The sequence below is a fragment of the Schistosoma mansoni genome (genome assembly GCF_000237925.1).
Source record: "Schistosoma mansoni, WGS project CABG00000000 data, supercontig 0037, strain Puerto Rico, whole genome shotgun sequence".
NCBI lineage: Eukaryota > Metazoa > Platyhelminthes > Trematoda > Strigeidida > Schistosomatidae > Schistosoma > Schistosoma mansoni.
This window is the reverse complement of record NW_017386026.1, coordinates 2,079,766-2,103,658: the sequence shown is the minus strand read 5'-3', so window position 1 is coordinate 2,103,658 and position 23,893 is coordinate 2,079,766. Positions and strand designations below refer to the sequence as shown.

Genomic DNA, 23,893 nt, shown 5'->3' with positions numbered 1-23,893 from the left:
CTGACTAGCAATGACAATGATACTGTAAATCATTACATTGTATTAGTAAAGTCGTCGTATCAATCTTACTACTACTAAGTAGTATATATTTCATGTATTCATAATATTATCCTTTGGATATAAATAAATAAATAATATATTTATTTATAACGACCTCTCCAATGTTCAGTTTATTCACAATTATCAAACCAAAACTCAGTAATGATACCTATATAGCCTTTGAATGTTCTTTTTCTATTAATGTAATGAACTGTATAATATATTCATAGACTTTCCTAAACAATTTCATAAGTAAATGATCTAGATTTAAATGGTTGGTTAACACTGAATACATGGATTCCAAAAAGGTTACATTACGTTGACAGATTAGTGGATTTGATCTAAATTTATAGGAAAATTTTCTCTGAGAAAGTAACCCAGAGGTAACACTTAAATATTTGACTAACATTTAAATTTCATACCTTACTTTTTAGTCAATCAGGTACAACGTAGAACCAGGCACATATCTGCATCGGTCCAAGTTGCCATACCTCATAAACACAACAAGATAAACACCAAATTCATAGATTTAGTTAATTTAATGGTGGTAATATATAAAAGAAAGATTGTGTATAGGGATATAATACAGGAAGAAAGAAAGATATAAAGCCATTTTAATCTCAATTTTTAAGGGAGGACAGGGAATGTATACACCTACACCATTGTGATCGATTGTGAGCCATATCACCTAGAGCATCCAACCATTGGTTACGACTACTTGGTTGGGGTCCACGTGACTAGTTAGTGTTTACATTATTTTATAAATATCTATTGTCTTTTTTCGGAGAATTTTTTTTTCATATTTGTATTTCAATATATTTTAAACTTAATATACATATCATATAGTGTGATATAGTCCATTCAGGACAATGTTAGAAGCTTCATAATCGATTTCTTTTATTTATTTTATTTTTAATCACTAACTGATATAAAAATTTATTTTTATGAAACTGCTTAAAATAAAAAAAGTAAAGACGAATCATCATTCAAAGTGTGAACAACTTTCATATTTACAAATATCTTTGGGTAAGAAGCAAATAAATTCCAATGATATTTTATATGATAAGTCTTGCTCATTGAACGCTATACTCAGATCCTAAGCTATTCTCGTAAACCCCAAGCTAGAACTACACAGCAACTTGAACACGAGTGAAAAGACACAGAATATACGAGAAGCACTTTACTCCAAAAGTTCATTTGTGTACAGAAAATATAGAGTTTTTATAGTATTTTAGAAGTCCTTGAGTTTTCCTGAAAATTCTAGAATGCTACTAAACATAGTAACAGTGTAGTAATCGGCCAATCAGAACCTCTACACGTGATTTTTCATTTTCGCGATATTTCTAGCAAAACTTCTAATCAAACGCTGATTAGATAAATTGCTTCTTAATGTTTCCTGAGATTGTCATGTCTATTGCGAGGAATTTTCAGAATCGCCCCAACATTATAGACAAAAATGTTCAGAAGATCTCTTGACCGAAGCTTTTTTTTCTTTTCAAAAAATCTTATGAAATAAAATTTTAAAAAATAGTGGCATGATTCTTCATTAAGATTTTGTAGAAAAGTATAAACGGGAGATATTCTTGAATGAAGTTGCTACTGAACAACTGAGACTGATCACTGAGTAGTGTTCAACTTTATATTTATCTAGTCCATCATTTTTAATGCTAATCGGATTGTATCTATCAATTTGTAATGTGGTACAAATCTAAGTGACCCGACATTGTGTGAATTATTTTTATGTGTTAGGTGGTTGGTAGGAAACTGTAGACCAAGGTTTCGTGGTAATCTTGAGGCAACTATTATTCCTTATAAGGTTTGAACCCGGGTCACTCAACTTCACAATCTGTAACGTTACTACTGAGTACAAGGAGTATCATTACCCCCAAAACTACAGGTACGTCTGCAACTTACTAGAACCTTGTAATGATAATTATCATGTGCTAACTAGTGACTGGATTCGGGATATAACTCCTGGAGTTTTAGTGAGAAGCCGTGACTAGTGGAGTTTAATAGTGTCATATATGACAGTTACCCACCGAAGACAATGGAAGATGGTTGCTCAATATTGTGTGTTGGTTGAAATCAGACATAAATATCGTTGGATCCGGGTTAAGTGATCTAGAGGTTCAGCGTTTGCGAGAGACCGAAGGTCTTGGGTTCGAGTCCCACGTGCGGAATCGTAGATGCTTGTTGCTGAAGGGTCCCATACTAGGGTGACAACAATTTTATTGTCAATCAAGAGTAAATATGTACAAGTCAAATAAGTTGATATATACAATAAATGTGAATTTTTTTCTTCAAAAAAATGTTTGCATTTTTAGGAATACTAAAATAGACCCAAAAATTCATTTAAATCTCGTCTTAATCGATTGATTTCGTGATATTTTGGCACTATATACCTTTAACAACAAAGAAAACTGATTTGTTTTTCCATATAAAAACATAAGTTGATCGATTGTGTCTTGTCAGTTTACTACCATATTTTGATTATTTTCACTAATTAACAAGTGAAATGACGCCAATTATATATATATATATATATATATATATATATATAGTAGAGATTAGTGATAAATTACTGAATGACAATACACTGTTTTGTATTTGAAGTAAAATAAACTACTGAATAATTACGCGGAACTTCCTCTTTATAATTTTTGCATTCAGTGACTTATGCATCACCGTCTGTAAATCTTGGCTATGAAATAAATCAATATGATTAGTTAACATTAGGGGTCGTCTAAATGGAACGATTCACTTTGTTTGTTTGACATTCCAGACTGATTCACGATGTAGCTAAATAATGTAGTAAAGATTGGAGTTTGAAATCAATAAAAATCTGACCTTAGCAAACACATAAATTCGTGTTTCAGGCTCCAACCTGTAATTATTGTCTAGCTGTTACTTATACTGCATGGCTGTTCGAATCTCAGAAATATGATTGAAGATGAATCCCTTGAACAAATGAAGAATATTTAGTTACAAGAAATAAGAGGAATTTATATTTGTCAGTGTGAATAGCTGGTAAATGTCTCGTTGAGTGTATATAAACAATGAGTTATATCGATTTGACGACGATTCATATTACATTCGGACACTGATGTTTCCAATAACTTTTTCTCTCTTATCCAAATAATATACTTTAATTCAGCACTATTTCTTCATAACTATTACCAATTCACCTGTACAGCTCGTGGTATCCACAACGACTGAAAATAATTTCGTTTAATAGTTTAAATCAGACTACATAAACTTAATTATTCAGTGATTGCAGAATATGTGAGTATTGATGTAAAAACTGGAATGATTAACCAATGAGATTAACTCAGATTTTATCTCTCGATTCTCATGTTGATGAAGCTGATGGGGATCAAACATATGGCTTCTCGTGTATGCTTGATCTCATAACATTCTGTACAACTTATCTTCTACACCACATATAATACGTAATTAAGGATATATTTTATTCTCTCAACGTCTTTTTTAGTAGAAGTATAATGCTTCAATCAGTTTATGATCATTAGCGTATAAATGAATTAACACAAATCCAGTCGGTAGTAAGCTTTCTAAATGTTTGTGGGGAACAAAAAGCAAAGTAGACTTTTATGCACTCACACGTTTGAGAAGAAACTTTACTTCTCTTAAGGTAACAGACTTGTCGTAAATGGGTGAATCAATTGAAATAGGAAACTTCGGAGGTTATTCGCTGATGAATTAGCCGCCTGCTAAGACTTTCAGGTTACCATCTTTCAAAATTTGCATTTATTGCCATTGACTGTCCTGTTCTAGATTTATCGTAATTAACTAATTATGTTCGTCAATCACGTATACTTGAACACTCATCAAATATCTACAACCTATTAGGAAACGGGTTACTAAGAAACTCAAGAAGTGCTGTGATATGCACTGCTTATACGGACAGATATAAGTAGTATGTAGAGGAATTGGAATGCTTACCAGCAGAAGATTGAAGTGAAGAGGAAGGAAAATAGAAAGCAGTCGGAATAACAACAGGATTGGAAGAACGATGGAGCATGTGAAGGACAACCCAAGGAAGATGTGCAAATGATGTATTTAGTGTATGATTTTCATATTTTATAAAAGCATTGTGTGATGTTGATTAAACAATAAATCGGTTTACCATACCTGAGTCTTCTCTCATCATAGTGCTACCACGATGATTCGCATATTAACCTTCTACTCTTTCCTCTGTTATTTGGAGAGGTGGTGACATCAGATGAATTCGACAACGTAGAGATGTTGTGGGAGCAATACTGATCGTAAATATGAATGTTGATCAATCATTGTTTGAAGCTGTTTATGCATACTGTTTGAATATTCATGATTCATGTATGTAATCATGCCAGCTTTCAATCATTAAGTCACAGATTCGAATAGTGCCTGCTACATCTAATCCAGGTTGGGTATTTGGTTGCTAAAACCCACCTTTATATCTTAAACTGACCAATCGACACATGAATTGTTTTTTGTCAATAATTGTCTGTCTAAGAAATATTAAAAACAACAGCATATCAATTGACAAGTTCTGGTGTCGATTCTGTACGTGGTGGCGATGAGTATGACCAATAATAAGAACCTACAAACTAGACTGTTACAATTGTTATTTAGGACTTAACGGTGTTTCAGAAGAAGCAATTTAGAAGATCTAAATCAATATAGAATTAGACAGAACCTCAATAAAAGGCGTCTCATTTAGAATTATTACTTTAACAAGAAAACATTATTCATTTATCAATTAGTCAGTTCATGCACTCAACTTTAAGATATAAAGGTGGGTTTTAGCAACCAAATACCCAACCTGGATTAGATGTAGCAGGCACTATTCGAATCTGTGACTTAATGATTGAAAGCTGGCATGATTGCATACATGAATCACAAAGCAATCTCTTGACCTGTTAAAAAACAAACCAAACCGTAATAGAAAATCATTTTTATTTGTAATGTCAACATCATTTATCTTCAATGTATAATTGATCTGGTATATATCCACAAGAGTAAGGGTAAATAGTGAAAACAACAATATGGTGTGACAACATAAGGTGTGTTACAACAGGGGTGAAAAACAGAAACAGATTTGTTTACATTATATTTGGCGCATATATACTTGTCACACATCAAATGAGATATCTAATAAAAAAGCCACTAATACTAATTTGAGTGTTATAATTCTGATAAGAATAAGCAATGTTTTGTATTTGCCATTAGTGAATAAATTACTAAGAAGAAAAAGAATGGTCCACAACAGTACATTAAATCAATTTCTTTTAATTAGGTATCTCAAACTGGGACACTGTACTGGCAATAAGCACGAATAATAATGTTACGATTTAATCAAACAAAATTATGTGACCATTTAAAATTTTAGAAAATTAATGTAACGTACATAAATGAAACGGAATTTGGTCCATATGTGTATTTTTTATCAAAAGTATTTGTAACAAAAAAAGGAAAATAGATCATTGAACTAAAGAAACAAGAAATATGATAAAAAGAGGAAAACAGTGACATAAACAATTACTAATCCCACTAACCATTACTATTATTGACGTTGTCATCGTCATGGCTATCACACCACAGTTAGCAGAAATGATAGCTAACAATACATAGAAAATGACAAAACCAAGAGAAACTAAAGAACAAGAGGATCAAATCACAAGTAACAATAATAATATGAGATCGTTTTTCATCCAATAACTCTTGTTTTCGATAAAAAATAAATTATGTTATATGGCAAGACCTATTAGATTCAAGCATGTATTAAATTACTAACGTAAATAGAGAAATGAATATAGGTCGATAGGGAAAGAGAAAAAAGAAGTTGAGAAAAATTGGAAACTTGTTCAATTAAATGAGAGCGAGAAACATCGAAACATAAGGAAAGAAACAGCTTATTAATGCGGATAAATGATGATAAGGATAATGAGGAGAAAGAACATGCATGCGATGTATACACAGGTAAAATAAGCACAAGGAATAGGGTGACCAAGTTGTAGAGGAGGATAGAAAAACAACAAATGAGATAAATACACAAATATATGCAACTGCAACAAAATCGGTAATAACAGAGGTAATGCATATAGTGGACATTTTGTGTAAAATACAATCACACTATATGACAGTGTTATCAAGTTCTTAAAACAAAGCATGATGAATAAAAACTTAAATAGAAGCAAAAGGAAAACAAGAAAATTGAGATCACAGCATCACTACAGAAGAATCTATCGCTTTATTCAATAAAAACTGTCGAAACTTTTACTGAAGAAAGAAAAATGTAATAGTAATCTGCTTCCATCACCCTTTATTGTTGTCATTGTCATATGCTGTTTTAATTGATAATGGAGAAAATAATCAAAACAGCACCCATAAAAAGGAAGTATTTCTTGTATGTATGAAGGAATGCTAATACATGGGCACCAACCTACCATTTTTAAAAATAATGTTGTTCATTTATGACCCTGATAAAATTAAAGATTCAGTAAATTACACTTTGCTATGTAATGTAACTCATCTGAAACTAGATATTTTGAAAATCTTATGAAGTATGCTTTGTATTGAGTAAAGAAAGTTAGCAAAAGACAAGAGACGAAGGATAATAGTGATGAAAAATCTATTTACTATTGATTATTAACGAAGCAGGTTTTTCTCCCACTCTTTTTGTTGATAGGAAAAAATATATATTATATACAACAATAACAATTATTATCATATGGTTGATTTAATTAATGAACAGATGATGCATTTGAATTAGGGATATCATCACCACTTCCATTAGCAATTAGAAATGGATTACTGATGCCTTGTCCACTTGATGTATTCGATACACCAGCTGTAGCTCTATCCACCCAACCTAAATCGAATGGATCCGAAAGACAATCAGGCTCTGGAGGTAGAAGAGTAGGTGGTAATGACGATGGCGATGAAGCTTGCCAGTTTGTATTACTAACGTTTCTCCCATAAACCAATCCCATTGATGATGACCATGGATTTGTAGAACCTAAAGAAACAAATGAAATGAGTGTAAGGAGATAAAAGAAAAATATCGAAAGCAATAGGGTAAAATAAACGATTAAACAGTAATGGAGATAAGTAAGCAACAACAATAAAAATTAATAATGATAACAATAACACATGAATTGAAACGGTATTCATCAACTATAATCTAATAATTTTACAATCACCTGATTTTAAAACACCATTGGAAGGATAAGTTAGATTTGTTTGAGAATTCATTGTACCAGTAGGAGAACTGGGTAAATTTGAATTATATTGAATAATAGATTTGTTAAATTGTTGCATCTGTGGATATGTAACTGCCCATGGACTAGAATTATAAGTATTAATCGATAAGGTTGGAGCAGCAATTGGTGGTCCGCCTAAAAATGGTGAAGTCGGTGTAGAACTGATAGTTGAAACAACAGCCATTGGAGCCTAAAAATACAATTATTATTATTATTATTATTATTATTATTATTATTATTATTATTACATGCAAAGAACATAAAATTGTAGTTACAATGATAGACCAATAAACTTTATCTGCAAAATAACTAACACTCATTAAAATGGTACACATATTGAATATTGTAAGTTAACCGTAGTATCCGCCTAACTTCCGGTTTAATTTCGAACAATTCATAAAAATGGCATAGAATTTAATAAGAACATAATTATTTAACTAATTTATGGTCGAATTTTACAATATATTAAAAAACATTGGTAAAATGCACAATAATTATGATAATAATAGTAACGACATAGTTTAACCAAGTACGAATCAATGAAATCACGAGTTTTTATTCAGATTAGTTTGTAAAACCCGTATAGATAAATACATATAAAAATCCTTTCTGTTTATCCGATGCGTATTGGACTTCAATATTACTGAACAATAGTCTGACATTATTTAAGCGATTCAGAAATATATTGAAGATATATGAGGGGTGAGTTGGTAATTGCCCATGACTTTCTTTACATTCATCAAGGAATTACTTAAATAATAAGTTAACCCCTTCAATTTATATTGTCAAATCATCTATTGAACTAGAACGATCTCTCTACAAACGACTGGCATAAAACGTAAAATAAACCCTTTTCCATATTCCTTCATAGTGGTCACAGCTACCAAATTGTGAGTAATTTTCAGTTACATTATCCAAGATAACAAACAATAAATGTCTTACTATTTTGCAGACTAATACCATACCCAATTTACACAAGCAAATAAACAATGTCTTTATACAGTTTTTCATTGGTCACTTCACTCTGAATATATTTACAAATGAAGTCAAAGAGCAAACATATTCAATATACATTTAAACCGTCTCAGTCAACAAATACTTGAAAATTTACTTCGTTGGAGACTTAAACATAACCAGTATAACACATATTCAGTGGTTCAATGGTAAATGTAAGATGCTAAAAAATTATCAACTGTTAAGTAACTACTGACTTTTGACATTTTTTATTTTGAAACATAGAAATCACAAAACCATGCATGATAAAAACTAACCGGATTACACAATAAAATTATGATGAATATGTAAATAATTATATGAATACCGGTATGAATATCGGTACGATATAGAGTGTGAATAAACGTGCTTATGTTTTCTTTATTGATCACCTACTTGAAAAGATTGATGACACAATCCAAATAACTAGTGAATTGATAAATTATTCCGGGTCAAATAACTTCCTGCTGATAGACAACAACATGCTTATTCATGACACGTGAAAAATATCGTTTTACATTTGACATTTATGAAAAAGTATGACAAAGATTACTAAGGTTTCATTATAATGACTCCAACTAACAAAAAAATATCATTTATGTATTCTAAGTCAATCATATCTAATTAAATGAAACTAAAAGTATGAATGAATGCATAGTGAAGAGATAAAACAGTTTTACGTAATAAACCACACTTGCTTTGGAACTTAGTAGTGAAGAACCTGTTATTTGCTGGTGTTGCTGTTGTTGTTGCAATTCCATCTGATAGTGCCGTTGTATTGTAGCTGGATTGATTGGGGCAGCAGAAAAAGGATCTGAAATAACTGAAGGTATAAATGCCTGTGATGTTTTAGGATCAAGATTGAAATCGCTTGTAAAGTGGCTACTAGGTACAAACGATTGAGTTACTACAGTTAAACCATTCATAATTGGGAGGTTCGAAGATGAACTGGCCACTACTATAGATGAGCTCCAATTAGATGTAGAACATGCAGTAACTAATTCACTTTTTTCAGGTCGTTCGTCACTTTTAACAAATACTCCTGGTTTCTTTGATTCAAATTCTGTGTCTGGTTCCTCCGCTATAGGTGCACCTTGAAAATAGATAAAAGGAATAAAATAAAAATGTTAGAAATAGTCTATGTGACATAATTCTTCAATTCGTAAAATACTAAATAAATAGTATATCTCCAACTGAACTGTATAATCTCATTAAGAAAAATACTTGAAAAAACCAGCACAAATGCGAATTAACGGATAGGTAGTACAACACTACTGATTAGTGTAAGTGTTGAATGGATAGTTCCACCAATCAATGACTACTTAACCGGTTTAGATATTACGGAAATTAAGCGATTTAAAGTATATGGAAACTAACTAAAACATAGAGTTATGATGAGATAAATAATTAATATAATACTAGAATTAATACTCATCGACCCATTATTTGTTTTAAATAATTTGTCAACCATAGCTTTATCCACTCTGTTTTGAGTTACAGTATCTGAGTTTAAGACAGAACATAATTGGAATTATGGCAAGTATTCAATGGATCTTATATAATGATGACTAATCAAAATGTTTATAACTCAAGTTCAATGTTGAAGTACTCAGAATGTACCCAAAGTGAAAAGCGGTATGTTAATTTTTGACTGAACATCCCATCAATCAAACTGAACCAAGATAATAAAATCGAAGGTGTTTATAGTTGTCACTGGATCTTACAAAGATACCACATACATTGACTAATCCAATTCAGTGACTAAATATAGATTTGTGCAGAGTTTTGAATCATATTTTTTGAGAGATGATGAGTGATACTACTTGATTTCTGAAACCAAAGTAGGCAGAGCTTGGAATCGGAACCTATCACATTATCACTAGTTAACAAGTGTATTGACAACTCTACATCAACGCTGTAAAAATTTATATTAGTATAGTGTTATAACCATTTTTACATATGTAGGACCATAGTTGTGATGGTTGTTATGCAGTTTGTTATTTTTAAATTCATGATTAATAAGTCCTCAAATTTTTTTTCGTAAACTGCTTAAAAATTAATCAGATAATTTACTAACATTAAAATTCGTAAAACAAATGCTTTTTTGAATTTTCTCCATACAGTGATGATAACTTTCGTGGTGAGTTCAACAATCACGCACATAAGTATCTTACAGAGTAGAAAATATTGATACATTCCAACCCTGAATATATTGAAGTAAGATATCTTGGCTACAGTAGTACTTCCTCAAAACCAATCCCAATACCTTGGTTTTTCGTGTAGTGACAGAAAATTGATAACTTACAAATTAATAAATGCGCTTGTGCATGACCGCTAACAACAATTGTAATTGTCTATATACTTCATAGCATTATAACAAATAGATGTACATTAACTAGATATTGAAGTATTCAACAAAGTTGAATACTGACCCACAAAAAAGCCTTGTAGTTTTCAAAGTGTAGCGGATTTCATAATTAAAGATTACTGTGGTAACGATAGAAACAATGTTCCCTTTAGAAAAAATCCAGATAATCATAAAAAGTTGTCTACCACAAATAAAATAACATATGAAACTTCAAATCACATAATCCAACTGAGTGAAGTTGCGTAACCTATAATATAACTTTACGGTTTATTAACTGTCTTAGAACGCTTTATTTAAATGATACATTTACTATACACAAGTATAACGGCATTAAATACATTTGGAAAGAATTAAGTCCTTTATGAGCTCAAGCCAGAAAAAGGTATTTCAACTGTAATGAATGGAATGTTATGTGTATAATGACATTTATAAAGAACATTAATAAATTATAGTACGAACAATATGATCAATAAAAAAGGTGATATAGATCATTTACACATACTTTGAATTATTCCAGCCAAACGGCGTACATTCGAAGGAACTCCTTCAAGACGTAATGAAAGATCTCTTTTAAAAGGACTATTCTCTTGTAATTTTGGAAATATTCTTAGTGAACCCTGATTAGAAATGGAAAGTAATTTCAAAAATTCAACAATTCACTTCTATAAAGTTTTAGTTCTCTGAAGAAACCATGACTTACAATACGAAGGAATCTTTAGTTAAATTCTGTTCTAATTCTTCAAAAACATTAGAATCCTTAATTTTGAGTTAATCATTCCCTTGGATTATGGTTGACAGTGGAGCCTAAGACACATGTTTCATCCTAGGTAGGACTTGTCAGTTGAATGTGCCTGCATTCCAGTAATATCTACACTGAAACTTCAACCCAGAAGTTATCGCTTCAAAAGCTATTATGATGTCAGGTAAGCTATCAAGTCCAGATAGTTGTTTAATGAAATAATTAACTTGGAACTTCAAATAATACCTAGGCATTTTCTCACGTAGAACATAAGTCTACATAGGCTGAAGAAATTTAAGTTCCTAACATCAACAACGATGAAATACAAACCGTTACGAATATCCGTAATAATAATGTGAGGATGGTTCACAGGTGAAGTTGAGGAGGCTCTAGGAAGCCCAGAAGGAACCCAACATGTTCCATCCAATCAGCTTTTGGAGAAATATTCCAGAATTGCCACGTGGAGCTTCCCTATTGGACAATGCTGATAACTCCCTGTCTGCGGATTGGATAACTATAATGATGATTTTGTTTCTACTAAAAACTATAAATACCTGATAATTTTGTACCATATTCGACACTGTTTGGAATAACATTCCTTCAACTTGTCTTCTGTCTTTTGATTTGTGACTTGGGAAGGTTCCAGCGTTCGAGTGCTCAAGTATTGTGCGATAGACTAAGTTCGAGATACAACAAATAATAATGACCGTAATTATACTTATTGACCAAGTTATTTATCTTTATTCCACAGCTTTGTGGATAGCATATCAACGTTTAACACGATAGGTCCTGATGTTGAGTCTGAGTATGAACATCAACACTAGGGATAAACATATACACAGACGACAAGTACCAAATACAAAAACAAGAGCCTCGTGGATTTTACTGTTATCCGTAATTTAAGGTATTTAAGATATAATAAACACCGGAAGTTTGTTTGAAAATTCTCTTATAGATACATGTCTTATTCACAAAATCAAATCTATCTAAATTTCGTATAAATAAATCCGTTTACATTAAATATAAATAAGTATATACATTCTTGAATGTAATGATTATTTCTACTGAAGAATGATAATATATTAAGCAAAATTAACATATTTGACCGACTAATATGATATATTAAAAATCGATGGGTTAATTCATACTACCATATTTAAAAATTTTATTTGTTTTTCAAATATGGACCATAAAGTTTCGACTACAGATCTGACAGTGTTTTGCACCTAAGAACGTAGAGACCAAACACCAAATCTATGATTTGTACGAGTTTGGTATGGCCTAACGATATACAGGATGACAGCACTCTAAATAATTTATAAGGCACGTACGCAACAACTAATTAGAGTACAGATACCTTCTTAAGGAATGGCCTTAGAAAATAGAGAAAAGAAACATCGAAAGGTGACCAAACAAGAGAAGAAAAAAGGTTATCAAAAAGAACATGAATTCGGAAGGCAAGGAGCAACTTTGACTTGTAAAAGTAAGTAATTAAAGTATAAAACCAAAGAAAAACATAAATTACTGAGTATTCCTAGAAACATCTGATCTCGTATGTGGTTGTTGATGCACGTTGTATGTGAGACCTAATTTAGGACAAACTGAATATTTAACACTCTCCAATTGATGTCACTTCGTGATGAAAACCACACTCAAAATCAGACAAAAAATATCTACAAGACTACTTACTTCCATTATGAAGATGTGGAACAAAATAGGGAAACAAACATGATAAATAATAATAGTTATTAGATGAAAATGTGAAATAGGTCGTTGCACGAAAGGATAATCAAAAATAAATTTATTTTTGTCATTGACTTTTTTGATCTATCTATGTTGCATGTTTATTATGGACGACAGAAAAAGTTGTTGGGAATTAATCCATTAACTAATCACCAGAATATATTCACTAATCCCTCCCCCCTTTACAAGTCCTTCCTTCTAATTACTAGCTGACATCTGTACATTGTTTCCTTGCAATTAGTCAGAAGTCACTAAACAGTCATCGTTTGTATAGTCATTGCTAAACTAACTCCATCTCTTGACATTTTTGTTACTAAATCCAATGAATAATCTGACTCGTATAAAAACTTAAATACAGTGTGCAGTTATCAAATTGACGCGTTTTGATGTAGGTAAAATATTGAATAAAACAAACAAAAAGTGCCTACTTGTCGCTCAATAATTGATGGACTAGCATGGGGTCGTGGAATAGCTCCAATATGGTTAACTGGTGAAGATACCCGAGTTATAGTGGTAGGTGATGTTGAAGATGTATTATTAGATTTTGGCACTGGGTCGACTACAATAGTAGACTGAGGATCCAGTAGCCGTTCGGCGAGAGTAGCCTTTCATAAAATGGAAAGAATTTATTATACATTGTTAAAAACAAATAAAATATCACAATGGAGCATAGGGAACTACAACTATTAAAATCGTGAATTAATAGATAGACGGTTTGACTGACGTCATAGACAAATCACTCATCCTCATTCAAAAGCTATAATTGCTGTTCGTAACCAAGTTAATACACAGTCATATGCTTTATCAAAGTAATTTCTAGTCGTATTCCTACTTTTTAATGTAACATAAAGTACACGACATTGAAATATAAACTGGTTGGAATCGGTGAATCCTAACATATGTAGCTCAAATTAATGAACAATGGTGTAAACAAATTCATACTTTACATTCCTAAAGAGACTTCATGTATTTCTCTGTCTTTTATTTTTCTCTCGGTATTATCATTTCTAAGTCTCTTATTTTCTTTCTTAATATGCTAAATGAAACAGTATTGGACTAAAGGCAATGGCAACCAAGACAGAGCCACAAAGGACTGGACCTTAGACCACCGGTCTCGTGCATTAATGCTTAGCCTTACTTGTACGTTGTGTTCTAGATTACTACTTAAAAACCATTTACTGTGTTGCCCCATTCAAACAACTGAACAATAAATCCATTAAAAAACGTGTTTACAGTCTGATGTTAGATGGTTGGAGGTAATCAACAAAAAGTCGTAAAACTGAGTTTCATGTTGTTGGTTGACACTTATCAGGGTAAAAAGGGAAATCAGGGAGAATTAATACTTCCACAGAGACGTGACTTCCCGTTAACTAGTTTTGCAGTCAGAAACATTACCGTGACTGAGCTATTCGGGTTGACTGACTTCCTGTGGGATTAAGATATTTTTACTAAATTACATATAGGGTTTATAGGCGGAATCTCCATTAGGATGATAGTATCAACATAGAAGCATCTATTTGGGATTTCGGATAAAGGATCCAAATTGGAAAAATATTAGTAGCCCCCAAATGCCCTGGTACGGCCGAGAGTGGGGAGAGTCCACTCTCCCTCTCCAAATGCTCTCACATGGCCACGCGAATATATAGCCTCTTCTAGGGAAGTCCTACTCACTGCCTTCTCGTGGCGGGGGTGTTGTTTACGAAAGTGAGAGGACGAAAAGCGAATGTTCGGCGCTTTAACCGGGTTGGTGGACACGGAGGGTCCACCTAGGGGAGTTGGAAAACCCTGATTCCAAACCAATGGTGCACATGGGCTCCAGTATCCTGATGGAACGAATGGCGAATGAACCTGTTGTTGGTCACCGGCTACCATGGGACTGCATCTCTTCACGATGCTCCACTGCCTTGTGGATCAGACCTTTAGGTCAAAGGCTCGGGGTGTGGCCCCCTAAGAAAACCACCTGCTTCGGTTTGGGCACCCGGGCAGTATCACAGCCCACACACAAATGACATGAAATGACGCACTACACTAACTACACTGCTCTCGTTCCTAATAGAAGAAAGACAATTTACATCATTATTATTATTATTATTACCTTATTATTATTATTATTATTACTATTACTATTATTTACTACGTCGCTTTTTCACTCCCTTTATTCCCAAATTGTGTATCCTTCCTTTCCAACTTATGCAGTAGCTCGCCCATGGTGGAAACTCTGTCCTATCTAAACGATCTCCAGTCACTGTCTGGTTGAAAGTGAATGCTTCCACCGATTACGAATGCTGAAGCAGTCTTTCTGAAACCACGTACGCCGTTCAAGCTGGCTTCCTTCAACGTTCGCACACTAATGCAGATCAGACAACAGATGGGGCTGGCTATGTCTTTAGAAAGTCTTAATGTTGATGTCTGCTGTCTATCCGAGACCCGTATTCAAGACTCTAGTGAAGTACTACAAATTCGCTCTCCATCTGTCGCCTCGAAAAGCTTGTTTCACGTGCGCTTATCCGGGGACCCTGTGGCATCTTCGTCTGGTCTTGCAGGCGTTGGTGTTGCACTAAGCGCTAGGGCTGAGGCAGCACTAATCGATTGGATCCCCATTAACAGTCGGTTATGTGCTGTTAGATTAGAAAGTTCCATCAAAGTGAGAAGAAACCGGCGTGAGAAACGGTGTCTTTTCGTCATCTCCGCCTATGCCCCGACAGATTGCAGCCCGGATGCAATCAAGGATGAGTTTTACCACCAGTTAACAGTTCTTCTCCAGAAAGCGCGTTCGACAGATATTGTAGCATTAGCCGGAGACTTGAATGCTCAGGTCGGGTGTCTAGGCACAGAAGAGAGTCGTTTAGGTGGCCGATGGGGACTTGTCGGTCGCAGGACAGATAACGGGGACCGTTTGCTGCAACTGTGCACAGACCACAACCTGTTTCTGGCTAGCACTAACTTCCGGCACAGTCATCGCCGGTGTGCCACCTGGCGTCCTCCCTCTGCATCCCAAGCCTGGACTCAGATTGATAACATCGCGATCAGCTACCGCTGGCGTGGTTGTGTACAAGACTGCCGCTCCTTTTGGAGTACCTATCTGGAGTCTGATCATGCCCTGGTCTGCGCCAATCTCACCTTACTTTTCAGTGGCCGAAGGATTGACCACCACCAACGGATCGATGTTAGTAAACTGGCTGCAACTTCTGTTGCAAGTAAGTATCGAGCGGAGCTAGCTTCTAGGCTAGCTACCATCCCACCGAAAAGTATAGATGAGCATTGGTTGCATCTTCACGACGCCATGAAAATGGCGAGTAAAGCTGCTTGCGGCTTCGCGAAACGTCCCGCTTACAAGCACTGGGTTTCTTCTGGCTCCTTACAACTGATGGAAGCCCGTCGGTCTACTCCGGGTGACTGTGAGTTTGACCACAAACGAAGGCTGTTACGTAGTGAAATCGAGCAAAGCTTGCGTAAGGACCGAGAAGCCTGGTGGTCGGAGCGTGCTAATGAGATGGAAGCAGCAGCTGCATCTGGTAACTGCCGGAAGCTCTTCCAACTCATCCGAGCCACTGGCAGCAAGAAGTCTGGTGTGAGTGAAACAATCTACGAGGATGATGGGATGCCAATCACTAACATCTCTCGACGTCTTGGACGATGGGCGGAATTCTTCGAAGGGCAGCTCAACTTGGCCTGCTGCTCCGGCAACATCAACCAGTTTGTCCTGCCCCCCATGGCCGGTGACGACTGATCCACCAAACGAGGCGGAAGTCCGCAAAGAACTCCAACTCTTGAAACGTTACAAATCACCGGGCCCAGATGACTTACCTCCGGCTCTTTTTAAAGATGGTGGTGACTTTCTGGCTAAGGAACTGACGGTGTTGTTTGCAAAGGTTTGGGAGCAAGAAAGTGTTCCAACATCATGGAATGAGTCAATAGTCGTCCCTATCTTTAAAAAGGGTTCACGTTGTTTCTGTAACAACTATCGGGGGATAAGTCTACTTCCGATTGCGTCCAAACTATTGGCTTCTCTCATTCTTCGTAGGTTGTTTAAAACCCGAGAACGATTGACTCGCGAGGAGCAGGCTGGTTTTCGTTCTGGTCGAGGATGCATTGATCACATCTTCACCCTCCGCCAAATGTTAGAACACCGTCATACTTATCGCAGGCCAACAATCGTAGTGTTTCTTGATATCAGGGCGGCCTTCGATTCGTTGGACAGGACTGTTCTCTAGGATTGTCTATGGAAGAAGGGTGTGCCTGAGAAGTTCATTAACATCTTAAAGGCCCTGTATACGAACACCTCAGGCAGAGTGAGGGTATACAACCACCTTTCTCCCTTGTTCCATTCGAGCAGTGGGGTTAGGCAGGGTTGCCCGATCTCACCATTCCTCTTCAACTTTGCCATCGACGATATCCTAGAAACAGCTCTGATGGATGTAAGTAATGGCGGTGTGGGTATGTTGCCTGGAGAACGACTTCTCGACCTCGAGTATGCGGATGATATTGTCTTACTGTGCGATAATGCCCAAGGCATGCAATCCGCACTTAATCAGTTGGCAATCAGTGTCCGCAGGTACGGCATGTGCTTTGCACCCTCCAAGTGCAAAGTACTCATACAAGACTGGCAGGATTCTAATCCTGTACTCACCCTAGATGGTGAGCAGATTGAAGTAGTTGAGAAGTTCGTGTATCTAGGTAGCTATATAAGTGCTGGTGGTGGCGTGAGCGATGAGATCGATGCACGTATAATGAAAGCCAGAGCGGCTTATGCCAATCTGGGCCATCTTTGGCGCCTTCGTGATGTTAGTCTGGCTGTAAAAGGTCGGATCTACAACGCGTCGGTGAGAGCAGTTTTGCTCTATGCTTGTGAAACCTGGCCTCTCCGAGTTGAGGATGTCAGACGACTCTCTGTGTTCGATCATCGTTGTCTCCGAAGGATTGCTGACATCCAGTGGCAACACCATGTTAGTAATGCAGAGGTTCGGCATCGTGTGTTCGGGCGCAGAGACGATAATTCAACTGGTGTCACCATCTTGAAACACCGACTTCGGTGGCTTGGACATGTTTCACGAATGTCGTCCCAGAGACTTCCACGTCGTGCATTATTTGCCGACTCTGGGACTGGTTGGAAAAAGCGGAGAGGAGGTCAGTGTATGACATGGTGTCGTGGCATGAAAGAAAGCTGCAAAGGGCTAGCTTCTGTTGGTCCTTCACGAATCCCTGGCTGGGGTCCGAGAGATGGTGCAACACAGTGGCTAGAGACGTTATCAGATATGGCTCAGAATAGAAGCCAGTGGCGAACCTGCTGTAACCTTCTTTTACTTTCTACATAAAGAGTGGTTCCAACTTTCTTAACTGAAAGAGTCTTCTGGTTGTACATTTCAGTCCGCCTTATCTTTTCATCCCTTCTCTTCCTACTTTCATTATTTTGTGTGGCGCATATGTATCTGGTGCCCTTTTGTATCAATATATATGTGTTTAAATAAATAAATAAATAAACGACTAACTCCAAACTAATCTGAAACTAAGTATTCATAAGTTGATAAGTATCCCTTATATATTAATTCACTACAGGTAATTTTTTCGCCAAACAAGATATTCTGATTAATCCATGCACATTTCATTTACGGACACCTGGCTGTCCCACAATATTGTCATTTCGATTTGTGCTGAACATTTTGGTATGTCAAGAAATAATACAAAGTTATATGATAAAAATTGCAGTTGATGTGAGGACAAATACAATATTCATTCGAGTTACGAAATACAACTCACTAAATCTTTCTGAATTGTCTTGTTTTTTCTACCTTTGGTGTGCAGTACTTACGCTTAGCAGTACTTGGGTAAAATCAACGTATTGAGTAAAGAAAATGTGAAATTGTAATCTTCAGACCACTCAACTAGAAACCTATGATAGTTTTAAATATGAAGTTTACAGTGGAGAAAGTGAACATAAACGGACTTCTTTAAAATGGATACCAAGAGGAAAGTATTAATAGTTACTGATCGCTTGGATGTTAAGAATGGAACCAGGAAACCGTCACTACTCAAAATTTTCCGCAGCTCTTAACAGTAATAGATTGTCTTCACGAATACCAGTTATTGGGCTTGTTTCCTACTTGACATAAATATTGCAACCAAAAAGACACATTGGAATATTTCCAGTGTTCGACAGTAAGTCGAAAATTAGATAATATAGGGGAAGTAAACTAAAAAATAGGATTATAATTCCGTTACTTTAAAGTAAGTTTCATTGACATACCGGACGAAACGATCCAACACGAGCGAAAGTTGGACGATCATCTGAAGCCTCTAACTGAAGAGCATCTCGTTCACGTCTTTGTTTCTTCTCCAAACATATAGCAAAAGCACACCCGACAGCATGAGATAACCGTTCACCCTGTATTCAGGCAGGAATTGGAAAATTTGAGTAAAATGTTTTAAGTTGAGCTCTAGCAGAAATTTAATCGAGGAAAGTGTACCATTAGTCATTAGGTTATACTATAAAATATCTCATGCTAATCAGCACTTACAAATAACGTGTGTTACCGACAAAATCAATTATTATTTTTTGATATCAGTCAATCAGTCAACTACAACGTAGGACCAGGCACATTTATGCATCGGTCCGAGTTGTCATACCTCGTTAGCACAACAAGATGAACACCGGATTCATAGAAATAGTTAATTTAGTGGTGGTAGTATGTAAAAGATAGGTTGTATATAAGGATATAGTATAGGAAGAAAGACATATGAAGCTATTTTAATCTCAAGGTTTAACAGAAGATAAAGAGTGTATACACATACGCCATTGTGATCGATTCTGAGCCATGTCACCTAGAGTCTCCAACCATTGATTACGATAGTCACGTGGACCCCAACCAGGTAGTCTGCATCTGCCAACTGGAAGTCTGCACCTCACGACCCGGATCAATACGATTGAAAATATCACACAAACTGATAACATGCATTGGTCTGGTAAGCCACAGTCTTATTTCAAATGACTTTTATTCTACCCACCACTGCTCATCGTGGTTGCCAGTTGCTAGGCGTAACATGATCTAAAGATGAGAAAATCATTATTGATTCTAACAACTGATAACGATGATATGGTGCGAACTCGATAGTAGTGGCACAGTTGCATCCATCCTTTATTTTCATCTAAATATGAAGTGATATTTTAAACTTTCCATTGCTTGGTTTCACCTGTTCATTTGTTACTGCATCTCTTACATTAAGACAGTAAATACAGTTTAGATCACTTTTATTTTTTGATGCTCTTCTTAAAAACTTCCTTGGTCGTTGCACTGATGTAACTTGAACAAATGCACATTTGTTCCAAGTCCTATAGTGATGATGACCAATGGAACGACAAATTGTCTATTGAGATTACTCGTTTTCAGGTACTTCAAGAAAGAGTATCCTTCCACGATGTAACCAAAATGTGACAAGCACCCTCACACCTTTAGAATCACTATCTGACTGTGATAGTCGATTAAGCAAATTTAAATCCCAAGAGGTATACCAGTTTGCTAAAGATAGTGGAAACGTCGACTTGATGAGTTCCAACTGGAGTGAAACCAGAGTTCAGGTTTTATTCCCGAATGTCTCAAACTACACAATACCAAATAGAGTACTTTATCAAAATAGTAAGCCTTCAGGATGACTACCACTTCATCAATACGGAAAAGCTATGTTAAAATATGACAATCGCAACAAGTGAAAAACTGGTCATATAAATATGAAGCGTTATCAACTCATAAAAGTACATTTAAATGTTACGCATCCACAAAAAAGTCTAACCAGAAACAGCACGATCATGGTGCTCTTGCTAGGGATTTGAAAGTGACCAACTTGGTCTCGTGTGCAGTTATGGGTATGAGGGCTAATATCACTTCCCAGCTGCCCACACCGTGGAAGGGTATTTCTCGAGGGACCTGAAAAGGAAGTTGGATTAGTGTTGGTCATAACGACCTGGGAGCGTGACCGCAGTGCCCAAGGGACAACTGCTTGAGGCCGGCCACGCACTGCCTTTTTGTGGGGGATTTTTGGCGTGTTAGCTCCGTTCTTCAAAAGACCTTACCGCCGGAGACGGAAATCCGTGGGATAAGGCGAGGTGTGCATTTCTAGGGTCGACCTTCCCTAACCCCACCCTTCCTTGTGGATAGCTAGGATCACTGTTATGCTAGTTGTCTGAAGGAAACGCCTTACTGCCGTCACACCTCTGTACAGTCGGCAGTACGACTTCGCCTTCAGACCTTGGGATTGCTGCTTTTAGTCTTACCGCTCTTCAACCGACCTGTCTGGCATGGTAGGACCTTGAGGAACGATTGTTCCAGCCAGCATAGCTCGATTGGATCATCACGATAGGCAAGCCCGACCACCACGTCAAGGTAGCAGCAACGGTGCTCTTGCTACTCACCGTATCATATTTTATAAAGGCACCTACATACCATCATAACAATAAAAGTAAATTTACTACATGCTCAAAAGCTTACGGATTCCTTGACGGCGAGAAAGGCGTGACACATCCAACGGCGGGTAGCTCCATCACGACATATATATGCGAATCCCTTCTCATGATTTCTATCAGGAGCACAAAATGAAACTTTCTCAATTGTCTGATCGACGATGAGATGCTAAAACTGAGATAAATACATGAAATTCCAAAGCACCTGACTAACGTCATCTGAAACGCGTAGAGCGTCACCGCTGACAGATAAAACAGCTTTTTGCGGTTTCTTCGAAATATCATTGTATGTTATTCAAATAAAATATAACAAACCTTTGATTTTCTTAGAGCCTTAATCGCTTCTTCACAAACTTGCATTCCTCTTGATTCGTAAACCTCAATATTCCCTAAATACTAAAATAACATGTAACATATAGTATTCCAAACAAACCTTAACTTGAAAACTACAGAATCCCTCCTTGATTTTCACCTCATCATCTAGCCATTGTTGTGGTTTCGAAGAATCACCAGCCTCATTCTTATTCTGCTTTTTCCGTTTCCGAAAGCTGAATGTTCTTCTCAAACGATTCATCTTTAACTACTTAAGTTGATGTAATTTGTGCACATCAATGTAAGCCATTTAGTTTAGAAAATAATCTAAAGTGAATATTTGAGGGATAAGAAATAAAAATAAGGTTTCGATTATTTTAATGTAATGTTTTAAAGAAAAATTACCGTAATATTTTGACTCCTAAAACTTTTTAACTATTCATGGGACACATTAGTCGTGCAAACGTTTTCTAGTGACATTAGATGTATGAAATCATATGAAAATAATAGAAAAACGCTGGTTGAGCATTAGAGGTCAAAACTCAATGAGACAAAAATTAATTGAGGTACAACTGCGCTTGTTGTTTATTCGTGTGTTTTCAGTGGGATTATCTCGTAAACCTACTAGATTGTTACAGAATAGAAATGCGAAATTTATGGGCAAGTAAACAACATAGAAGTTACGGACAATTTACCCCAAGTAGCTCAGGACCTAATTGAACAAAAGATGTAATGGACCGAAATCAATTCTTTCAGAAATAAGCGTCAGATGAAGTTCCTCTGGGCAATCTTCATGTCAGTGCTATTTTTCACTGCATATAAACCATCTACTAAACATCTTGGCAACATAAGCTGTTATATTCATAGATGTCAAAATAAGGAAAGTTTCAACCAGTTAATTTTCGCCAGCGTATAACCTGAGACGTATACATACTGGTCCAAGTTACCACAAAGTAGGATGATACCAAACAATTTCACAATCTATACATGACAAAAATGTTACCAAATTAGGGCCTCATACAAAAGTGACAGTCTTGTGAATAGGTGATGCTAGGGTTGTAAAACCAATAAATGAACAAGGACAGTACATAATAAGAGATGCAGCTCCATCAAAAATACGATTTAGAAATATCCTTTCAGTTAAAGGAGTATCTATAATCTTATAGGATCTAAAGGAAAACTAGTCCATGACTGACACTACCTTTTATTCAGAGCCAATTATTTTAACGTCTCAAACCACTGAACTACACGAACTTGAAGACCTACCTGGAGACTGGTGATGGAATGGCAGATGCGTCATACATAGCTAACTCCTATAAAACGCCACTATCACGAAACAACCACCTCACTGCTGTTCTACCCAGTCCCAGCTTCCGTGAGTAATCTCTTGCGTGGAGCCCGATTACATGGTGTTTGAGAAAGATGACCAAGTTACTGAAGCTGGCGTTTCAAGATGTTGACGCCAAATTAATTATCGTCACTGAGATCAAACATATATCGCCAGGTTTCGGCATTACAATGTTCCCGGAGGACTTAAGGAGTCCCTAGCAAGAGATGGTCGAACACATTCCCCGGACATCCTCAACCCAGAGGGCTCACGTTTCAAAGGCGTGGACCGAAAGTGTTTTTAGTATCTCACATACTCGTATAAACCTAGTTTCTAGGTAACATCCACAACGCCACGCCTTAAACACTATACCGCTTCTGTCATGCATCCTAGTTAAATCTACGGGACTTTCATATTTACTGATCGGTTTACCAGACACTGATACAAAACCACTACCAACCCTCAATATTTGAGTGTTAATTAGAAACAATGGTCTAGAATTAGACGAAATTTTCACGGTAAAATAACCTGGATCTACTAATTGAAACTCCACACCCTGAGAATGCTGTGACAAAACTAGCGCTTTAACAATGACCTTCAAGCAGAACGACAAACTCCAGACTTCGTTTTGCAGAAAGAAAACTTTTGTTCACGATGA

The 23,893-nt window shown here is 36.0% G+C and overlaps 1 protein-coding gene across 2 annotated transcripts; it reads right to left on the bottom strand.

Annotated features, from left to right (window-relative positions):
- Positions 1 to 6,782: 6,782 nt before the first annotated feature.
- Positions 6,783 to 23,794, bottom strand: Smp_045480.1 (cell polarity protein; the record flags this gene model as incomplete). Of its 2 annotated transcripts, XM_018790800.1 has the most annotated exons (11): positions 23,764 to 23,794; positions 22,030 to 22,235; positions 21,912 to 21,992; positions 21,802 to 21,867; positions 21,625 to 21,765; positions 19,389 to 19,526; positions 13,573 to 13,749; positions 11,165 to 11,279; positions 8,987 to 9,387; positions 7,242 to 7,491; positions 6,783 to 7,057 (listed from the first exon to the last, which is right to left on the bottom strand). In XM_018790800.1, exons 2-11 carry the CDS (start codon positions 22,168 to 22,170, stop codon positions 6,783 to 6,785), a joined length of 1,785 nt encoding a protein of 594 aa, XP_018646035.1. In that variant the 5' UTR covers positions 22,171 to 22,235; positions 23,764 to 23,794. The 2 variants fall into 2 exon arrangements, with proteins under 2 accessions (XP_018646035.1, XP_018646036.1); XM_018790801.1 differs by having other exon boundaries at positions 21,802 to 21,992.
- Positions 23,795 to 23,893: the final 99 nt, after the last annotated feature.